General features: G+C 33.0%; 1 protein-coding gene across 3 annotated transcripts; it reads right to left on the bottom strand.

The window, feature by feature from the left end:
- Positions 1-2,877: 2,877 nt before the first annotated feature.
- Positions 2,878-16,326, bottom strand: LOC114262735 (ras-related protein RABA4d). 3 transcript variants are annotated; one of them, XM_028203115.2, is made up of 3 exons: positions 14,336-16,326; positions 3,358-3,822; positions 2,878-3,207 (listed from the first exon to the last, which is right to left on the bottom strand). In XM_028203115.2, the coding sequence occupies exons 1-2, from the start codon at positions 14,560-14,562 to the stop codon at positions 3,375-3,377; spliced, it is 675 nt and encodes a 224-aa protein (XP_028058916.1). In that variant the 5' UTR covers positions 14,563-16,326; the 3' UTR covers positions 2,878-3,207; positions 3,358-3,374. The 3 variants fall into 3 exon arrangements, with proteins under 3 accessions (XP_028058916.1, XP_028058915.1, XP_028058917.1); XM_028203114.2 differs by having other exon boundaries at positions 2,878-3,267; positions 14,336-14,972; XM_028203116.2 differs by having other exon boundaries at positions 2,878-3,210; positions 14,336-14,972.
- Between the last annotated feature and the right edge of the window lie 4,202 nt (positions 16,327-20,528).

The following is a 20,528-nucleotide window of genomic DNA, read 5'->3' as shown; positions in this document are numbered from 1 at the left end:
TCATGTTTGCATCAAAAGTTCAAGAACAAAGTATCATATCCTTGGAATGGTTCTAGTGTGGAGCACATGACAAAGACCTCCCAAAGGGTTAGTAATATGATGTTTATTGGATTATTTTAGTGTTGTAAAATTTGCTACTAACTTGAGAATTTCAAGTTTGAATTGTTTAGAATTAATTGGACTAGTTTAGGTGATTCTCTATAGGGGAAGAGGAAAAGGGCATGTTCTGTTTTGTTTTTTATTTTTGTTTGTGTTTGCGTTTTTTTAAGTTTTGTCTCAAAACAATCTCGTTTGGAGGCACTACATGATGCATTACAGACAATGCACAACGGATGATCAATTTGACTTCCTATATGGGGGCCTAGTTGTTGGACTACGAATGTAATTCTCTTTTATTGAAAGTAATCTCCTATTGATTGAGAAAGAAAAAGGTTTGAATTACGTAAATTTCAGTTGAGGTCAAACACTCCAAAATTCTATGAACAAATTCATTGGGAAAATATTTTAAAATTTATTTATTTATTTATATCAATTGATAGAATAAATTACAAATATCATGACACTTACATCAAACTAAACAATCAATTATTAAAAAAAAATAAAATAATACATGCGTACAACAAATTCAACAAATCCAAACAAGCCTAGGAAATACAAGGGACGAACACATATATGTATGTATATATGTAGGATAGTTTAAACACATCAATTTGGTGCTAACCTTTATTTTACACAAGGGACAACTCATGTAGAGACAAATGTTACCCATTTTAAAACCTATTTTCCTTATTGAGAAGGGTAATTTTGACATTTTATAGTCATTGTGTGGCCTTTTTATATGGTGTAGAATTTGTTGTTTTAATATGGATCATGATAATAATAATTCAATAGACTATCAATAAAGAAAAAAATACTAAACAAACTACGGTTAATTACAATAAATAAATAAATAACTCAAGGTTTCATATATTTTTCTTTAAATTCCAATATTTTAATTTTGACAAACTAAACCCTAGAGTTCCATCCTGTTTATTCGTCTATCTCCATCTTCATAAGGTAACAGAGAATGAAACATTGGGGTTTAAAGTGAAAAACGTACGAAACTTTATAACTTTTTTGTAATTAACCATTTTTTAAAAAATTAAAAAGAGTTAATTACAAAAAAAAAAAAAATCTCAAGATTTCACATGTTTTTTACTTTAAACCCCAGTATTTCATTCTCCGTTACCTTACGCAGACAGAAATGGATAGTTATATTTTTAACTTAAGAGTTACTTTTTTTTAGTATTCATTTTACCTAGTCATTTTAGGAAACAACAAAAAATTCTTTCCTAATTTTAAAAATTATTTTTGCACTAAAATGGAAATTATATAAGTGTGTCAACCTTTCTTTCATTTTGAATAATAATAGTAATAATACCAAACAAATCAAATATACATATAGATACGGATATGAATCCCTAATCCTAGAATTGTCCGACAAATTCAAACAAAAATTTGGGTTAAAACATTTTCACAATTCAAAACTCTAATTTCTAAAACCCTAACCCTAATTTCTGATTTCACAATTCAAAACCCAAACCCTAATTTATGATTTCACATTCAATTGAAAACCCTAGAACATTTTCACAATTCAAAACCACAACATTTTACCAATTCAAAACCACAATTTCAATTTACAAAGCCTATTCTACCCACATTGATATCAATTTCAATTCACAACATTTTCACATTCACAAACCCTATTCTACCAACATTTTCATCAATTCACAACATTTTCACATTCACAAACCCTATTCTACCCACATTGTACCCACATTCACATTTTCACAAACACAATAAACACATAAAATTCAAACTGAGACAGATGTCATACCAGCGAGAGAGAGCAACCTACGGACTGAAAGAGAGCAGTGAGAGTGTGAGAGCAGAGGGAGCGAGAGCAGAGAGAGAGCAAGAGCGAGAGCAGATAGTGAGAGAGAGCCTGAAGTTAAAAAAACCTAAGTGTAAAAAACGTGGTTGCAAATGAGGGGGGTGGAGGAATTTTATATTAGTTACAAAAGCGTGATTTCGAACCACGCTTTCATTTAAAAGCAGATTTTGGTTAAAAGCGTAGTTTTCATCCACGCTTTCTTTAGTCAATAGTAAAAGCGTGGTTGAAAAAAAAAAACAAATTTTACTTAAAAGTGTTGTTCCTAACCACACTTTATGTATAAATCAAATTTCCTTAAAAGCGTGATTTGTAACCACGCTTTTACGATTTTTCAAATTTTTCGCAAGGTCACAAAAGCGGTGAAAGCGTGGTTCACAACCACGTTTTAGCTTAGTTTGGATGGCCTAATTTGGGAAATAGGTTGCTATTTTACCTTAATTTGAGAAAAGCCCCTACATTCTTGTGTGGGTGAAAGGACTTTTGCATAAGATCGGTTCTTGATTATTAAAAAAATAATAATAAAAATGATGAAGAGCTTGTTAAAAGACACGTCGAGGGGAAGTGCAGGGGAAGTGCTTGGGAATACAAAGGGTTGCACACTCATTTTCTAATAACGACATTTTTAACATAATATATATTGTTGAACTAATTTCTTAATATTTAAAAGTTTTTAAGCTAATTGGTGATCCAACACCAGCAATATATTAAACTGAGATTCAAAAATTCCTATGAGAACCATCTAGTCCTTAAATTAATCTATTCTAGAAATAAGAAAGAAGAAAGCAATAAAAACCAGTCATCAACACATCATTTTGTTGCCGACAGACATAGTTCTATTAATCTCGGATTAAAAAGGAAGAACAGTGATATAGAAATAGAAAAATTACACACAAAAAATAAAGACAAAATGATATAAGAAATTTACATTTGATCACTTTAAGACCTATCAAAATGACACTTTTAGATTGAATCATTCTTGTTAAGAATTAGGTAAAAAATTCTGCAAGTATATTATTTTTAGTACAAAAATCTTCCAATATCATCGCCTTCGCTAACTTGTGTGTTTGGCTTGAAGCATATTAATCATATTCTCAGCCAATCAACAACTAAATATTTCGCAGTTTGACTTTGTTTTTTAGTGTACAACAAACACAAAGTAACCTGTTTCAGCCATTGAAGACGGCCGAACGAAGTAAAAGGGTTAAAAGCAAACTAAAATTTCCAGTGAAATTTATCGTCGCATCTTTGAATGTCCGAGCAACCCAAAATCTACACTGCTAACAAACAAACAAACAAACAATTTCTTACAAGAGGTGTCATGCCGTTATCTCCTCCTGAAAGGAGAACCATTATAATCACGTCAACCATATAGAGAAGGCGCAAAAAAAAAGGGGGGGGAAATGAGAAAGATAAAAACGGATTACCTGAAAGGAGAACAGTTCTATGAAGACCTGCAACAGCTGTACTTGCTCCCTTCTGATTCTGGCTCCTGTCCGGGGACAACAATCTTGGTTCCTTTGAGAAGTGCTGACTTGCCGGATTCAGCTTCCTCATTGGCCGTGAGGGCCTTCTTGCTGACGATTCGGTAGATCTCTGTCAGGACAGTTATGAAAGCTGTTTCGACATTAGTTGCCTCGAGAGCTGATGTTTCCATAAAGAAAAGGTTCTCTCTTTGAGCAAACTCTTTGGCATCTTCAGTGGGTACAGCACGGAGGGTCCCTAGGTCGGACTTGTTGCCTATGAGCATGATTACAATATTTTTATCAGCATGACCCCGCAATTCCTCTAACCACCTAGCTATATGATCGAATGATTGGCGCTTGGTCATGTCATAGACCAGCATTGCCCCCACTGCACCTCTGTAGTATGCACTTGTCACTGCCCGGTATCTGGTCCACCAAAATCAATAGTTAATTTATGTTTCAGAATTTCAGAACTTGCAATTAAGAGAAACTTTAACATATCATGTATATATACATATTCAAAATAGGATTATGATATTTGACTGTAACTCGAGTAGGTAACCTTTCAACATATGAGTCCGGCAAATTCAACCCATGAATCATTTTAATCTAAAGAAAATCCCTTTGGTACACACTCCTCGATGGGTGTGTTCCATATTTACAAATTTGTGGAAAATGTTATGTAATCTTATGGTAGTGTTACGCCAATTTGTGGTTCAGAAATGCAGTTATACATTTTTTTGATAACGTTATGTATTTTTGAGGTAATATTACACATGTTTTCATCAAAACATCTTTGAACCGCAATAATATGTAAGATTACCATAAGAATATGTAATAATATGCATATGGTACACATCTGTTGAGGGGAAGGGTGTGTACCAAAGGGGTTAACACCTAAACAATGATATGAATCAATCAATCACTAATATGTTGCAACAGAAACCCGAGCAACTTTAAAATTATTTAAGTGTAATTAATGCTTGAAGGATTGACAATAACTCAATGAACTGAAGTTTACCAAGTAACTCCCAACTTAACCCATGCTTAATTTTAATTCATAATTTCAAGCACACATAATCCTACCCTTAACACAAAGGCAAAGGCTTTGATTATAATTTTTATTTATTTATTTATTTATAAGCAATAATAAAATGTTATTCAAAAAGGGATTAAGGGAATGACACCCAAGTACAAAACAAGACCCAGAAAACAGATCTCCATGTACCTCCACAAGTGTTGAAAAGTTCTATGAAAACCAAAAAATTGGACAGGAGAAAGGTTGGCAACACCCAACTCCCAACTGTACTAAAAACTAGGGGTGCAACTCGGGCGGGCTCAACCCGAGCAACCCGAGCCCAGCCCGAGTTTTTTTAGGGCTTGGGCAACTATATCTTGTAATCTGGACGGGCTTGGGCAGAACCAATGGCCAACCCGAGCAACCCGAACCCGAATTCAATTTAATATATTATATAAATTATATAATATATAATATATAATATATAATATATAATTTAATAAATTATGTAATATATATAAATTAAGTAAAATAGTTAGTCTTAATTTTTATTTTTATTTTTATTTTTGGTTAGTCTTCTATTAAGTAAAAGAGTTAGTCTTAATTTTTATTTTTTATTTTTTTTTGGTTAGTTTTCTACCATTAGATTAGCATCTTTTATGTCTACCCTTAGATCTACCTACAGGTTTCTGAACTCGGGCAATTCGGGCAATTCGGGCAACCCGAGTTCAAAATACAAAGCTTGGGCCGGGCTTGAGCAACAATGTTCGGGTTCATGGTCGGGCTTGGGCGGGCTTGGGCAGTGCCAAATACAATTCGGGTCGGGCTTGGGCAGACCCCCAACCCGACCGAACCCGCCCGAGTTGCACCCCTACTAAAAACATATTCTTACTTTTTAACCTATACAAAGGAACCTCTCTTCCATAAAAAACACATTCGATTTCTTTTCCCCAAATAAGCCACATAGCGCATGGAGGAATCAATCTCCACACCTTCTTCCTCCTCTTCCCCACTCTAACTCTCACTCCAACAATGCAAAAGATCATCCACTCGACAGTGGAACACTCACTCCCACCCCAAACCAAGATAGAATCAAGGATCAAAGCTCCTGAGCAAATTGACAATGAATTAAAATATGGTTCATCAATTCTCCCTCTCTTACACACAGAACACCAATTCACCAAAATATGTCTTCTTCTGATTAAGTTGTTAATAGTACGAATCTTTGAGCTGCAGACTAAGCAAAAAAAGCCACCATAGGAGGCCTCTTCCATCCACACGATGCCATGGCTTTTATTGTAATATAAATCAACCAACTCTTCCTCTTTCAATGATTTGTTTTAAGTTGCTGTCTTAGTTCAACTTGCCTCATAATTGAATTTGCTGCTCATAAATCTCAACTATATCACATTAGTGATACAAATCCTGTTTCTTAGTTCAACTTGCCAAATGCGTACTTCAAATATTTGCAGAAAAATAGTGGCAATAACAAAAGAAACAAAAGATTAATTCATTAAGACAGGTTGACCATTGCAAAGTGAAGCAATTTAATAACCCTTTTGGTAGAGCTGTGGGAAAGTGATTATAACTTATACCTTAACAGTTTATAACTTATAACTGTAAACATAAGCTGATTTTTAACTTATAAATTAAGTTTCTCTTCCCCCACTCAAAGAATAAGTTGATTTTAGACTTACAAAAAGCTATAAGTTGTATTGTTAAACTGAACCAAACACATCAAAATAGCTTAAATTAAGCTAAAAGCTGAAATAAGCTGGAATTAAGCCCTACAGGGCCATTGAATGTACTTAAAGGAGATTAATTTGTTCAAATTGAAGGTGGCAAAGAAACAAAAGGCCAAAAAAAAAAAAAAAAAAAAAAAAAAGACGAGTTATGGCCTTGGCAAAAGACATATTTTCCCAGGAGTTAGTAGCTATAATAGCTCAAACATGATTGCACTGGAAATTATTATAGGATATGGGTTTCGAGAGAACATATTACAGAAGATGAATACATGTAGATAGAGGGGACTAAGGGTTATCCATGTCTTTCTAAGTTCTTGTCTCCCCTTTTGTTGTCGTCAACTCTGACTAGCCTACAACTCCTCACCAAAGCCATCAGGTATCTTCTTGGATGATGACCCATCAATCCCAGTTGGCACTCTTTATCTAACAGCCTATATCATCCAGCACAGAAGCTATCATATGTATGCATCAGTGCTAGCATTGACAGTCTTTCCAGTCATCCACTTCAAGATGTACGTTTCAGTTCTCTACAGTCATATAAAAAAGTTAAGTTGTCTGGTAGGTTAATATATTGCTTTAAGGCTTGGCCTATTAATATTTATCAAAATCATTTGCAAAATCACAAGGCATAATTTTGCTTAAGCTAGCAATCTCCAAACCAAAGGAAGTATCATCCTAAATCCCTCCTTCACACAATAACCAAGGTAGTTCTTGCTAATGATTTAACACCGTTCCTTCTAAATATCTACTGTTACTAAATTGCTATTCCGAATCTTCCACTTTTTTCCATTTCAGACCCATATGATAGCCCAATAAATCTCCACTTTTACAATCTTCAATGTCAGCTCCACTCACTGACAAATATTATTTCATCCATCCTAAGCAATGAAACTCCCCAAGAGTACAAGTTGCCAACTAATCTATAAGTAATCCAACCAAAAAGAGACTCAGATAGCCTACTCTAATTATATAATAATTAGAAAAGCTTTTGTACCACCATCAACTCTCCTCATACCCAGCTTATAGCTAGTTACAACCATATCTCCCACCACATACTTGCTTCACTGCGGATACCACATTTTGTATTTTATCACTAGGATAAGGTAGATCATCCATCGAAAGAGGAAATAATTTATAAGACTGATACAAAGCTTGTACTAAGTGGAATTCAGTAGTTTTGGCCTCTAGATAATATTTTCAATTCAGAAATAATATTGATATAAAAATCAAATTTAGATCAACATAAGAAATTTATGAATAAATATATGATATCTGCTTCCAGCAAAGGCTACTATATGTGCACTCTTATGGTATGCACCTTATGCAAAAAACATAATTTTATTGTGTCACAAAATGGAAAACTTTTGTCACAAGAAGTATAACTTTTTGCTTCTCACAAAAAGTATAACTTTAGTTATATATGTAACTTTTAGGTTCAGATCATAATTTCACCATTCATAACTTTCATCAAAAAATATTCATAACTTTTATCACAAACTTAACTTTTTTTACAATGTGCACATGCAACTGCACATTGTAGCATTTCCCCTACTTCAATTTTCATTTGATTTTATGTGCATTTGCTGACCAGAAAAGATGGTTTGAGGCAAATTTATCTATAATTTAAATGACATTCCAACTAGGCAGAGAATCTAGGTAGATTAGAAGCTCTGTTATCAGAATTTTACGATTCACGATTCGATTCTCAATTTTTGCAAAATCGATACGAATCTATGGGTGAATCTAGATTGGAAGTGAATCTCTAGTGAATCACACAATTCAAGATTCGATTCACTTTTTACGATTCATGCAATTTTTGAAATTATTGTGTCCGACATATTTTGGACTCTTTTTTTCTCCATCTTGTAAGTGAAAATGACATAATACAACTTCTAGTAGTGTTTAATACCAAAATAACCAACATATATACATGATTTGTTGTTATTTTAGTAATCATGGGATTTTTAATAGGATCTAATCAGATTCAGGCAGACCTAACATATTTTTAACCTTTCTTCTCATTTTTTTTTCTCTTTAAAAAATCATAATACATCTTCTAAAGATGTTTAATATTAAAGTTACACTATAAATTACCTATTGCTATTTTATTAAATTGAATATTACATGTGTGAGATTAGTTATACATTTTAAAATGCTTTAGGCTTTAAAATAAAAAATTCTAAATAATTCCTTCTTATTATTTACTCACTGTAACTTAGAAATGTATGTATACTTATTGTCCAAATATCAATATCCTTGTTAATTATTATTACTTTAGAAATTGATAGTTTGTCTATTTAGTTATTATCTTTATTAAGAATGGTTATCTAAAAACGAAAAAAATGAAAGATGGTGATCTTACATAGGAATCTCTGTTAACTTCTTGCCTATTAAACTACATGATTATCATTTAAAATAACATTTTCATAGATTTAAGTCTAAATATTTTATATTCATAAGATATATTTAACATCTAAATGTGTAGATGTATGTTTTTAAGTAATTTGGAGAAAGTGACCGAATCTTTATGATTCACGATTCGATTTGCAATTCAGTACAATGTCATTTCGATTCACGATACGAATCCCGATTTGACAACTATAATTAGAAGTACTAGAAATCTTGTAATGACAGGCAGACAAATATAGTAATTGATTTATAAGTGACAAGGATAGATATATATAGTAAGCCAATATGTTTCTACTATCTATATCCCTTATTACCCTACTAAAAACAAAAGCATTTATGACCTACCATTCAAATCAAGTCACCAGCTCCAGCCATTCTCCTAAACTATCCTTTCATTCTGTAACCAAATTCCTAGACATTTTAGTGACCAACCACCATGCTACATAAAGCAACTAGTTCATGTTTTTTTTTTTTTAAAAAAAAAAAAAAAAAAAAAAAAAAAAAAAAAAAAAAATCAATTGTTTGTTCTGACATGTTACCAAACTCAATGAACTGACAAATATTTCCTCGAGCATTGACATGTGCTTAAATGTTTACATTTAAGTCTCCTAAAATGTCAAATCTTCAATTTTAGTTACTTGATATATTATTGGTGTTTGGGAAGTGGATTTTTTTGTAAATTTTTTTATTTGTAGGATATTATTGGAGATAATTTTTTTTGTGTTTGGGAAGATAGTTGGTTTTTTTGTGGTTGGATGTGATGTTTGTGAGAGAAAAAGTGAAATGATTATGGAATTTGATGTAATATTTTGTTTGGATTGATTTTTTTTGGTTTTGTAAAACATTTGTCTTGTAGTGAAAAAAATCAAAAAAAAACCTAAAAACTAAGTTGCCAAACACTGCCATTATAATGCATTTTTTTCTCTTTGTAAGTATTTGAGTTCATAGTGCTCAAATACTATTCACCCTGTTTGTTTCTAGTTTTTTGAAAACACTTATTAGAAAATTCTACTTTTTTGTTTTCTTTTCTTTCTTTTTTTTACTGATTTTTTTTTAATATTTTAAGCAATTGTTTTTAATTTTTAGATACACCTAACATAAATACACTTGAAAAGCATAATTTTAGTGAAAAAAATATTTAAAAAATCCACCAAATACCAAAAATAAAAAAAAATACAAAATACAAAAATTCAATATATTGTTTTGTATTTTTGTGTATTTATTAGTTTTTTAAAATATTTTTTTACAAATATTTTACTTTTTAGATACATCTAAGTAATATATATCTAAGTAAAAAAAAATACTTAAAATTTTAAAAATATTCACTACAAACAAAAAAGCACGAAAAGCAAAAAACTTAATTTTTAGAAAACTGAAACCAAACACACTGATTAATTTGGAGCTTTTAAAAGCAAGATGGAATATGCATTGAAGCCCAAATCAAGCCAAGGAGATGAAGTTTTGAAAGTTAAAAAAAGCAAACAAGTCTGCCTTATCGTGCTCAAGCATAGAGTCCGAGTGCTCGAGCACTTAAGTTGTTGAAGAAAAGGAGAGTCTGCCTTCGTGTCCTCAAGCACAGATGCAACGTGCTCAAGCAGGACCTGTTACAAATTTTTTATATTTTTAGGATTATTCTCAGCACTTATACAAGGGAAGCTGGTGGCTTCTTTGAGAGAGAATGTTACATGTTATTAAGAGCTTGGTTTTGGAAGAGGTGAGAGTTCCACAAGAAGTCCAAAGAGCAAAGCAAGGATTGGAAGATGGAATAACCATCTACATGGAGATTTCTTCTACAACCATGAGCGGCTAGACACTATATTTTAGGATTTGATGAAACCTCAATCAAGTAGCTAGGGTTTTGTATTTTCTTTATGAAATTGATGGTTATGATGATGATTGTATAATATTTTTAGAGTTTTAACGCAATCAAAAATTTTATTAAACTTCATATGTATTTGATTTCTATGATTTTAAATACATAGTTCTACAATGGTATTTCTTGTACATTGAAATTGTCGAATGAATCATACCTAGAGAAGAAAAGATGTGCCTATGACCGTAGTTTAGCGTAGATGCTTTGTAATAGCCGATGATGATTCACATCCGTGATTCGAATGTATGAATATTCTTGAAGATGTTGGAACTTGGAGCCACAATACATCATTATCATCATAATAGTAATTTTTCATGAAGTACATCAATAAATCATAATTAGAAGATTGGTTGTGAATTCAATAACTCTTAAGACTGCCACTTCCACACCTAAACTCAACTTTACATTACTTTCGTTTAGTTTTAGTTCTTAAGTAGTTTAGCTATCTCCGTCTAAACAATCTTTGTTGAATTAATTTAGAAATAAATATGAAATTAATGTACACTTACCCTCTTTGAACTCGTTGGAACGATACCTGGTTTTAACCACTATCTAAGAAGAACGGACACTTCTAAGAAGGTGATGCATCCGTGCCGAACACCGACACTCTTTGGACACTTTTACAACACGTGTCCAACACTCTTCAAAACGTGTCCTATTTTTTAATTTTTTTTAAAGACCTAGACACTCTTTGGACACTTGGAGGACACACTTGTCAATCGCATAAACGTATGTGTCTATCAATTGGACACATGTGAAATTAATTATAAGTTTAAACAAGACAACTTAAGATACAATAATAAAACAAAAAAGCATATAAATTTATGGGAATTAGTATCATATTACATTTTTTATTATCTTTGAATGATGTGTGCATATATATAATATATAATAAATATATAAAATTGCATATTTCATGTGTGTCCCCCACGTGTCGTGTCCTGTATTTTTTAAAAATTAACGTGTCGGCCTGTCTGTGTCGTATCCGTATCGTGTCATGTGTCCGTGCTTCTTAGACCTCTATTTTAAAGAGTAGTGCTTTCTACTTGGTTTTTAATATTTATTTTTGGTACGAAAAAGATCCATCAAGCATGCATGCAAGTTGGAAACACTGGTCATCCTAAGGAGGTCAACAACCTAATAGTAAAATTCACACCACAAAAAAATCTCTTATTTTAGTAAATTCTAAAAGTTTTAAACAAGACTATCTTCTATATGGAAATTATACCATGCTATATATGTCAAAACTTCAACAAACACATTAAGAAGTCAAACTAAGATCAAAGAAAACTTCTGTGTGACTAGGATCTAAGTTACATGCACTCTCAGTACGGCTATTGGGTGCAATTGTATATCTAAAGGTTGGATCCACCAAATCTCTAATTGAATAATATGTGAACTAGGCAAAAAAAACATCCATTTTTTTCCCATCTATTTTCAGCCATAAAATAATGTTTTATGTGACAGTCCCAACAAAGGCACTTAACTCATTTTACATTAATTATGCAATGAAAAATACAAATAACAACAGTATTAAATATAATTACTTAAGAAATTGAGTTGGTGAATATGGTTGTTAAACGCATATCTGGTGGGAACTGTTAGACACATCACATACACTTATCTGAATATAGTGTCCGATACATGTACTTGATCTATTTTGAAGAGTTTGTGTAACATAGACCAAGAAGCAATATTTAAGAAGAGGAAACATCGAGAGATTTCCAAAGGATCAAGACAAGGCACAACATTTCAAAAAGTAAGCATACAACGCACAAGAAACAATTCATATGTCCATACAAGCAACAAAGTAGCACTTTTTTGCTTCTGAAGATAACTAGCTTATTTTTGTGAGTACTTTCACTTAAACATTATTGCCCTTCTCACTAGATCAACACATGACTACCATCTAATAAAGGTTCTGAATTTTTAATCAAAATAATTGACAAAGTTCTGTGAAGTTCATTGATGAGAATCTTATCTTGTTTCTCAAGATTCTATAATCTGGCCTTATATAAGATAAACAAAAAAATCTATAATCTGGCCCTACAACACCTCCACGGAAATTCCATTTGTTTGATAGAGAACAGCTTGGAAACACTTTTCCGTATTCTCATAGTCACAAAAACATTTGCTTCAATCTCCCCATTTAGTGGATAAGGCATAACCAAATGTTCATAAAAACACTAGTGCAGTTAGGAATTGCACAGTCATCAATCTTAACTACTAGGATTAAGCGGATGAAGAGAAAATAGTCCAACTTCAATCAGTAACTAGGAAGGCAAGGCACTCAGTTGTACAGATCTGTACTCTAACTATGCTTAGCACGAGTCATAAGCATATAAAATTTTCACCCTGAATTAATTAAGTTCTGGATATCTTTTCCACACACACACACAGCCCGCGTGCACTTGCGTGTGCGCGAGAGAGAGAGAGAGAGCACATATTAATGTGCTATGAGCCTAGAACTGCCTATAGCATTTGCAAAGACAGGTTAAGGCCCACAGTTCTCTTTCCCTGTCCCACTCACTCCTCTCTCCTATACTGACGGGAAACATCTAGCCAACAACTAGTAGAAAACAAAAGTAGCAGAAACGCCACTCTTTCTAGGTGCCAACAGCAAATATCTTCAACAACTCTTCAAATACTTATTGTGAATCGACATAGCTTTAGTATAATTAGGTCAATACAAAGTCAATGTCAATTATCACCACTCTTGATTTAATAAATCAAATTCAAATTTTTGGATATAAGAAACAATAGATAAAATTTCTTTTTGAATTGTGGAGTGGCATTTTTGAGCACCTTTCCAAATAGCAGAAGTAAAACGAACTAATTGTTCTTTACCTCGATAGCATTGTTTGAGAATGCTACCATAGCCAATATTATTGGCATCTATTTCAACAATTTTGTAAGCAGCAGGGATAGGAAAACATAATACAGGTAAATATTTGGAGCATTGTTTGATGCGTTGGACGGCCAATGCATGCTCCTGGGTCCAAGGAGTAGGATTTTTTCTTAATCAAGTATGAAGGATTTTTATGGAGATCTTTATAGAATTCAAAAATATAATTGAGACTGCCTAAAAACCTTTGTAATTGGGTCAGGTGGTATGCATTAGGTATCATGAATAATCAAACTAGGGTAGCAAAAAAAAAATGCATTAACTTGGAACATAAGGATTTAAGTGCCTTCACCTCTTTGAAGAGGCTCCAAACTTGGTCTCTCTCACTCTCAGCATTAAAGTTTCACATTTAAAGTGTTTAATCAGCAAAAGGTTTAAGTACTTTCAAGCAGGCCAACTAATAAATATTCGAGAGTGTAAGTCCTTTTTCCCGCTAACTGGCCCTGGTTGCAATTACATCATCCTTGTATACTTCACATACAAAACATGTCAACAAATAATGTAGTCCTTAGTCTTCCCGTAAACATTTCACATTGCGATTCTCAACATAGAAGTTACACTTGATAAAATATCTAATGCCATTACATTGGAAACAACATTATTATTACCAACTGAAATTTACTAAAATTATTCTATCACAACAACCACATTTTTGTTACCATATTTCCATTTGTTTCCACCTCATCCCATTGTCAATCAAGTGGAAGAGATACTAAATTAGAAGTTCCTCCCGTTATTAGCAACAGGCTTCTCTGCGTTGTATTTTAAGTCAAATAAATTAAAACTCCATCCTCATACCAACACTCAAACGCAAATGCAACAAAAATTAGGCAAAAAAATATTAGTCAACAAAAAATGAAGTAAAAACAGACTAATAACATTGCAATCAACGAACTATTCCATGTCTTCAATCAAAAAGAAACGAACTACACAAACAAGTTGAGAAAAAAATAATAAATAATAAATAAATAAATAAAGAAAGGCATTACCTTTCTTGTCCAGCAGTGTCCCAAATCTGAGCCTTAACGGTCTTGTGATCGATGACAATCGTCTTAGTCTGAAACTCAACACCAATCGTGGCCTTGGAATCCAAACTGAACTCGTTTCTCGAGAAACGAGCCAAGAGTTGAGATTTGCCGACGGCGGAGTCTCCAATCAGTACGATCTTGAACACGTAATCGATCTTCTGATTGAAATCACCATACAAATTCGACATCTCTCTCGGTGCTCTTCTCAACCAAAGTCAAATCAAATCAAATCAAATCAAATCTCTAAATTCCAAAATTCGAAGGGAATGAAAAAAGAGAAAATGAATCGAACACCCGATCGATCAAGCTCGAGGCAGATCGGGTGCTGATTCTACGGATGATCTACAGCTCCGATCGTGGAGGAGAGACAGTGATACAGAGCAGATAATGAAAGACTTACAAAAGTGTTATAGGGTAAAATATACGTGTATATATATAGTAGCAAGAATTGAGAAAGAGAGGGGGTTAGGGTTTGGGGGAGAAAAGTGGAGGAAAAGAATAGGTTGTCTTGTCCGAGAGAGAGTGGGAGGAGAAAACCGCGCGACTGTGTGCGTCCCCCGACGAGCTAACTCTTTTCGCATGTGAATTTTTTTTTTTTTTTCTAAGAAAAAATGCTAAATGAAATGTGCTTCTGACAAATTAAAATTTGATTATTAAATTAGGAATTTTTTTTTTTAATAATTTCAAACATTTTTATCTTTTAAGGGTACATTGCATTAAAATTATTGCATTTGGCTAAGTGATTATGTATACTTTTGTGGTTAGACTATATAAAGTATCGCTTAATTTGTTAAAATCGTTTAATTTATACTAATTTGTTCGCTAATCAATTGCAAGTTAGTTTGATATACAAGTTAAAATTTATAATGTACTTTTAAAATTGGATTGCTCTGCTATAATTAATATATTTTTTTCCTTTCTAATAGAATGTCAAAGTAAAAATCTATGTGAGAGTGATTTAAGTTGTAGATTTTTTTGCAAATTAGTATTATATATATGAAAAATATTACCTAAATATGTAAATGCTTAATAATTGTTTATGATTATTCTTAAATATACTAACAAATTAAAACCTCTCAAACCAAGGTTTAGTTATTTGTTAATCCGCCATTCACAATTTGATTTATAATTTTGTCTTTAAATTGTATTGTGCACACTCCTATTTTATAGTGTGAGATTTGAAATTCAACTCCTACAAAGAAAAGTTTGATATCATTATGTGAATCGTATATAATTAGTAGTATTTGGTGGGTTTGTTAAGTTTTATTGACTTTCTAGTTATTGGATACTAATAATTTATTTGATGATATAAATATTTTTTATATTTGTAATTATTCTCTTATTGATTGACAAAAAGAAAAGAATTATACATTACACTTTACCTCCACAAGGTTAAGTTAAAAAAAGACATGTTTCTTGTTATTGTTTTCGGACAAAATAATTCGATGCGTTGCTAAGATATCTTTCGTGATGGAGATTGTTGAATCTCAAAAAGGAAATGAGATACACAATGGAGGATTAAAGTAAGGTTTAGATTAATTAATTTAATTATGAGTCAATTCAAACATATAATAACATACATAATTCAAAAGGATTTATATTATCAAGACTAATCGTTCTAAAAATGTTAATCCCAACATATAATAAGATACATAATTCAAAAGGATTTGTATTATCAAGACTAATCGTTCTAAAAATGTAAATCCCACCCAATCTAGTCTCTCCAAACAGATATAACCAAAATTACAGATGCTTGTTCAAGTTTGATTTGTTCCTGTGTCAAAGTGAAAAGGGAGATAGGCTAACTTTCCCTAGTTTAGTTGTCCCATGTACTTTTAAATGAGTGTATATGGTATTTTTTTTATAATAACATTCTAAAATTTTATAACATAAAATTAAAATTTGACATAACTTTTCTCAATGTTCAAAAAAAAAAAAAAAAAAAAAAAAAAGGTTGAAGGAAATGAGATTTCAATGTTTCTGTTTTGTCTTCGTATTGTTTGCTTGTTATTGGCGCTAATTGAGGGACTTTAAGCAATTGGCTTAGCTATAAATCATACTACCCTAAAACACTAGTTCCAAGGATAACAAATTGTCACCTTCGTTCCAATTTTTTAAAAATTGGATTTTTTATTTTTCCTTTTATTATTTTGTTTTTAGTAAATTTTTTTAATATTTTAAGTAAATTTTTTTTTTTTTTTTTTTAGATATATCTTGTTGGGTTGGGTTTCCATCCTATGCAGAGGAAGGCCCAAAACATTTAGTAAGCCCATATGAATTCCAAAGCCCACATGGAGAGGTTATGTTTTTTGAAAGATTTGGCCCATAAGTTTAGGATTACAAACCCTTTCTCTGCACACAAAAAGAGACGTAGAAGCTGCCACCAAAACAGAGAGGAGAGGAGAAATTCTGTCCAGTAGTGATCAAGCTATCTGATCAACAAGAATCTGTGTTCGATTGAGATGAAATTTGGTAGGCGAGTTCACAACTCAAGACTCTAAATTTTGGACGGTGGAGATCAGATTTGGAGTTTTCTACTGCTAGTTTTTGGCCCGTGAACAGTACCGTTTTTGGTGAGATTTTTCCTAAACTTTGTAGTTTGATCTTTGATTGCCAAGGAAGCTTATTTGTAAGTTGTTCTTGATTGTTTGCCTCTAGTTCTATTTAGAGAGAACTCTTGTATATCCATTATTTGTTTATAGTGGAGATATTTGGTGGACTACGGTCCCGTGGTTTTTCCTTTCCACATTGGGAAGGTTTTCCACGTTAAAAATTTGTTGTCGCCTTGTTGTGTGATTGTTGGATCATCGCTTTCAGATTATTTTCAGAATATATTGTGCTCTATTAAATTACTTCCTAATAGGTTCACACAAAGAGGGAGAATAAACTACTTCCGCTATTTTTGTGCCGGATTCGGATATTTCGAATTGGTTTTTTGTTTTGTTTTCTCCCAACATATCTAACTATATGTACTTAAAAAGTAAAATATTTGTAAAAAAATATTTTAAGAAATCAATAAGTACACAAGAATACGAAAATGTACTGAATTTTCTTTTTTTTTTTTTATATTTTTGGTATTTAATGAATTTTTTTTATAAAAAAAATCACAAATATTATACTTTTTAATTGTATTTATTTTAAGTATATCTAAAAACTAAAAAAAATGAAAAACAAAAAATGAAAAACAAAAAAACTCAATTTTTAAAAAATTGAATTCAGAAAAATGGAACCAATTCTTCGGTGTTTCCCTTAACTTTATCAAGTCTAATTTTTCTAGTTGAGCCTGTTTAGTCTTGCATGCATTCCTTGGGCCTATGCTTGGAAATTCAGCTTCCGTCAATCTTGGCGTTCCATGCATTTCTTGTAAGCATACGCCTCTCATTTCTGAGCATTGGAGAACAAGGAAAATCTGCTTCGAACTTATCAAAATCATCAAGAAGGTTTAAAGCCTCGTATTTGACACCTTATGGTCCTAATCAGAAGCTTGATGCTAGAGCGAAAGGCGTGGAAGTTAAACTAAAAACATACAAACTTCAATATGAGCAATGGTATTTAGTCCATGTCGTCTGGAAGGATGTCATTAGCTCACAAAAAGTTTTTGTGGGGGATTGCTCATGAAGTGTTTCGAATGGGAGATATGAGAAAGCAACAACAACAACAACAACAACAATTTAGGCCTTTTACCTTTGATGAGCACAGGGAAATGGGCAAATTGGTGGTAAGGAGAATGAACATAATTGCAGATTTGAGTTCGCAGACCAATTCTGGATTGGGAGGAAAAAGAGGTGGCGGCAGATCATCTTTGAAACCAATTGGAAAGAATTTTTTGTCTACAAATTCCAACCAATTAGACAAGTCTAGTTGGGATTGGCACAAGAAAATGTCAGGATGCAGTTCAAAGGTCGTACCTTTGGAGGATGCATCGAAGGGATTTAGTAGGAAGAAAGGAAGAATGCCAAGTGTAAATCAGATTTTAGTTGACGCTAAGAGATTAGTTAATTGGAAAATATGGGCAAGTCACTGAGCTTCAAAGAGTAATAAGGATGAGATCTTCAGTTTTCACCCACTTTTCCCAACTAGAAGAAGTATTGTAGCCAATTTCAGGGGAATATGATCGTCCCTAGCTAGTAGAATCAGGATATGTTTATCCAAGAGGTTAGTAAGCATTTGCTTAGGATGTGGAACTGCATTCCATAGTAACTTAGAAGTTTTTCCTCTGCTTACATGGACGTAGTTTTCAACCATCATGGAAGCAGTTTTCAACCATCGGAGATGGAGATAAAAGAGTAACACAAGTGTTACAGGTTAGAATTTGGATAAGGAATGATGAATTGTCTAAAGAGTGTGTGGAGCGAGAGGAATTGGTGATTGGAAGTAGAATTTCCCCTAAAGCATTGGGCATATTTATGATCACCAAAAGTCCATTACAGTGAAGATGAAAGGTTCATGAGGGTTAAGAAAGTAATGGGCAACCATAGTAGTCCATGTAGCCCAAGTTCATGGGAGATATGAAGAGTTGTATTTACTCTAGCAGCACAATCAATTCTGTATTATGCTGGTGCAGGGTGTGTTCGTGCCTAAATTAAATCATCCTATGGGAATTAGGCACATGGCAGTCCACACACATTTTTGTACACAATTGTAGATGGGCCCAGAGGTACATGTGGAGGATAATTGAAGGAACATATTAGCACTTGAGTTACATGCTAGAGGAAATGCAGTTGAAACTCAATGGTTGCTGAAAGAGATTTGAATTTTAATAAAAGAAGGGAAACTCGCAACAAAGAAAGTGAGCACGGGTGAAGATCACAGAAACGTGCGAAACAATTGTTGCTCCTTCGACGGTTGCTGAAAGATTACATGAACCACTGCATCTATAAATAGTTGTTCAAATGAAGAGAGTAACCCCGAATCAAAGTCCATCAAATTAGAATTCTATTTCTTTCATTCCAATCTTATATTTCGGGGAATGTTGCAATGTGCACTCTAAAAGGGAGCACATTGTAAGAAAAGTTGCGATCTTTTGTGATAAAGGTCATGAATTTTTGTAGTGTATGGTATTGTGGAAAATCTGGGCTGCATGTATTGATTGGTGGGGCTTGGAATGGGAACCTCCAGGGTCTGTTAGAACAATGCTTAATTGGTGACAAGGGTCAGTGGTCAAGAAGAAATTTTGAACCATTTGGGAAACCATCCCACTCGCAATTATGTGGACCATTTGGAATGTTCGGAACCAACTCATTTTTGAAAAGGTGCAACCAAATTGGGAATCTGTTCTTGATCTCATAAAATTCAGAGTAGCTTTTTGGGTCAAAGCCAATTCCAAGCTCAAGGAATACTCTATCGATGACATTATTCTTCGTCTGTAGTCAATCAAGTAGTTGGTTTGAATTCCAAACTGCTGTTGCTCTGCTTGTTGGTTTGAAGTTTTGGTGCCTTAATGTATGCTGCTTAGATGGGCTGGAACTATGGTTCCTTTTGTTTGCCATGAAAAGATTAATGGGAAGATTAATTATGAAGTGTTTGGTGGATCTGGAGCACGGAAGGCAGCTGCTACCACATTGGGATTGTGCTTCATGTTCTTTTTTGCTCTCTATTGTGTATTGCTTGGTTGTTTGTTATTGGTTGGTTTCTTACAACTTGGTGGTGTACTAGCATATGATTGGGCTTGCTTCGCGGTGCCAACTTAGATGGGATCGTCTAGTCTAACTATGATATTCTTTGTACTCACCTCTTTTATTGATATATTTCTCTTAAACTTATACTCCGAGTTTCATCAATAAATTTTTTTTTGGCTTATCTTTCAAAAAAAAAAAAGTTACAAATGACGAAATTACAGTGTAAATCCCAAAATAACAAATGATAAAGTTATGAATATTTTATAGTTAAAAGTTATATTTTTGTGATGAGAAAAAGTTATATTTTTTATGGTGAGAAAAGTTATGTTATTTTGTGATAAAAATTATGAATTTTTATGATATGTTTGATTAGTAAGATTTGTGCGGGGAGCAAATATTCAGGCAAGCCCGCACTCTTGCTTCCGAACTTCGTTTCTATCCGATCACCTGCGTGCACAACAGCGGTGAGCTACCCAGCGGTGTGTGGCCGGAAAACCCCTCCGACGATCAAGTTAGCACACACTTGAGGATAGAGA

This window comes from Camellia sinensis, chromosome 2 (genome assembly GCF_055761805.1).
Source record: "Camellia sinensis isolate YWXY chromosome 2, ASM5576180v1, whole genome shotgun sequence".
NCBI lineage: Eukaryota > Viridiplantae > Streptophyta > Magnoliopsida > Ericales > Theaceae > Camellia > Camellia sinensis.
The sequence above is the reverse complement of the archived record's forward strand: the minus strand, read 5'-3'. Positions and strand labels throughout refer to the sequence as shown.

Excerpts from the sequence above, each read along its gene's own strand:
- LOC114262735 (XM_028203115.2), bottom strand. The coding sequence starts at position 14,562 with ATGTCGAATTTGTATGGTGATTTCAATCAGAAGATCGATTACGTGTTC. Across the intron at positions 3,823-14,335 it reads GACACTGCTGGACAAGAAAG|ATACCGGGCAGTGACAAGTG; the intron begins GTAATGCCTTTC and ends TTGGTGGACCAG.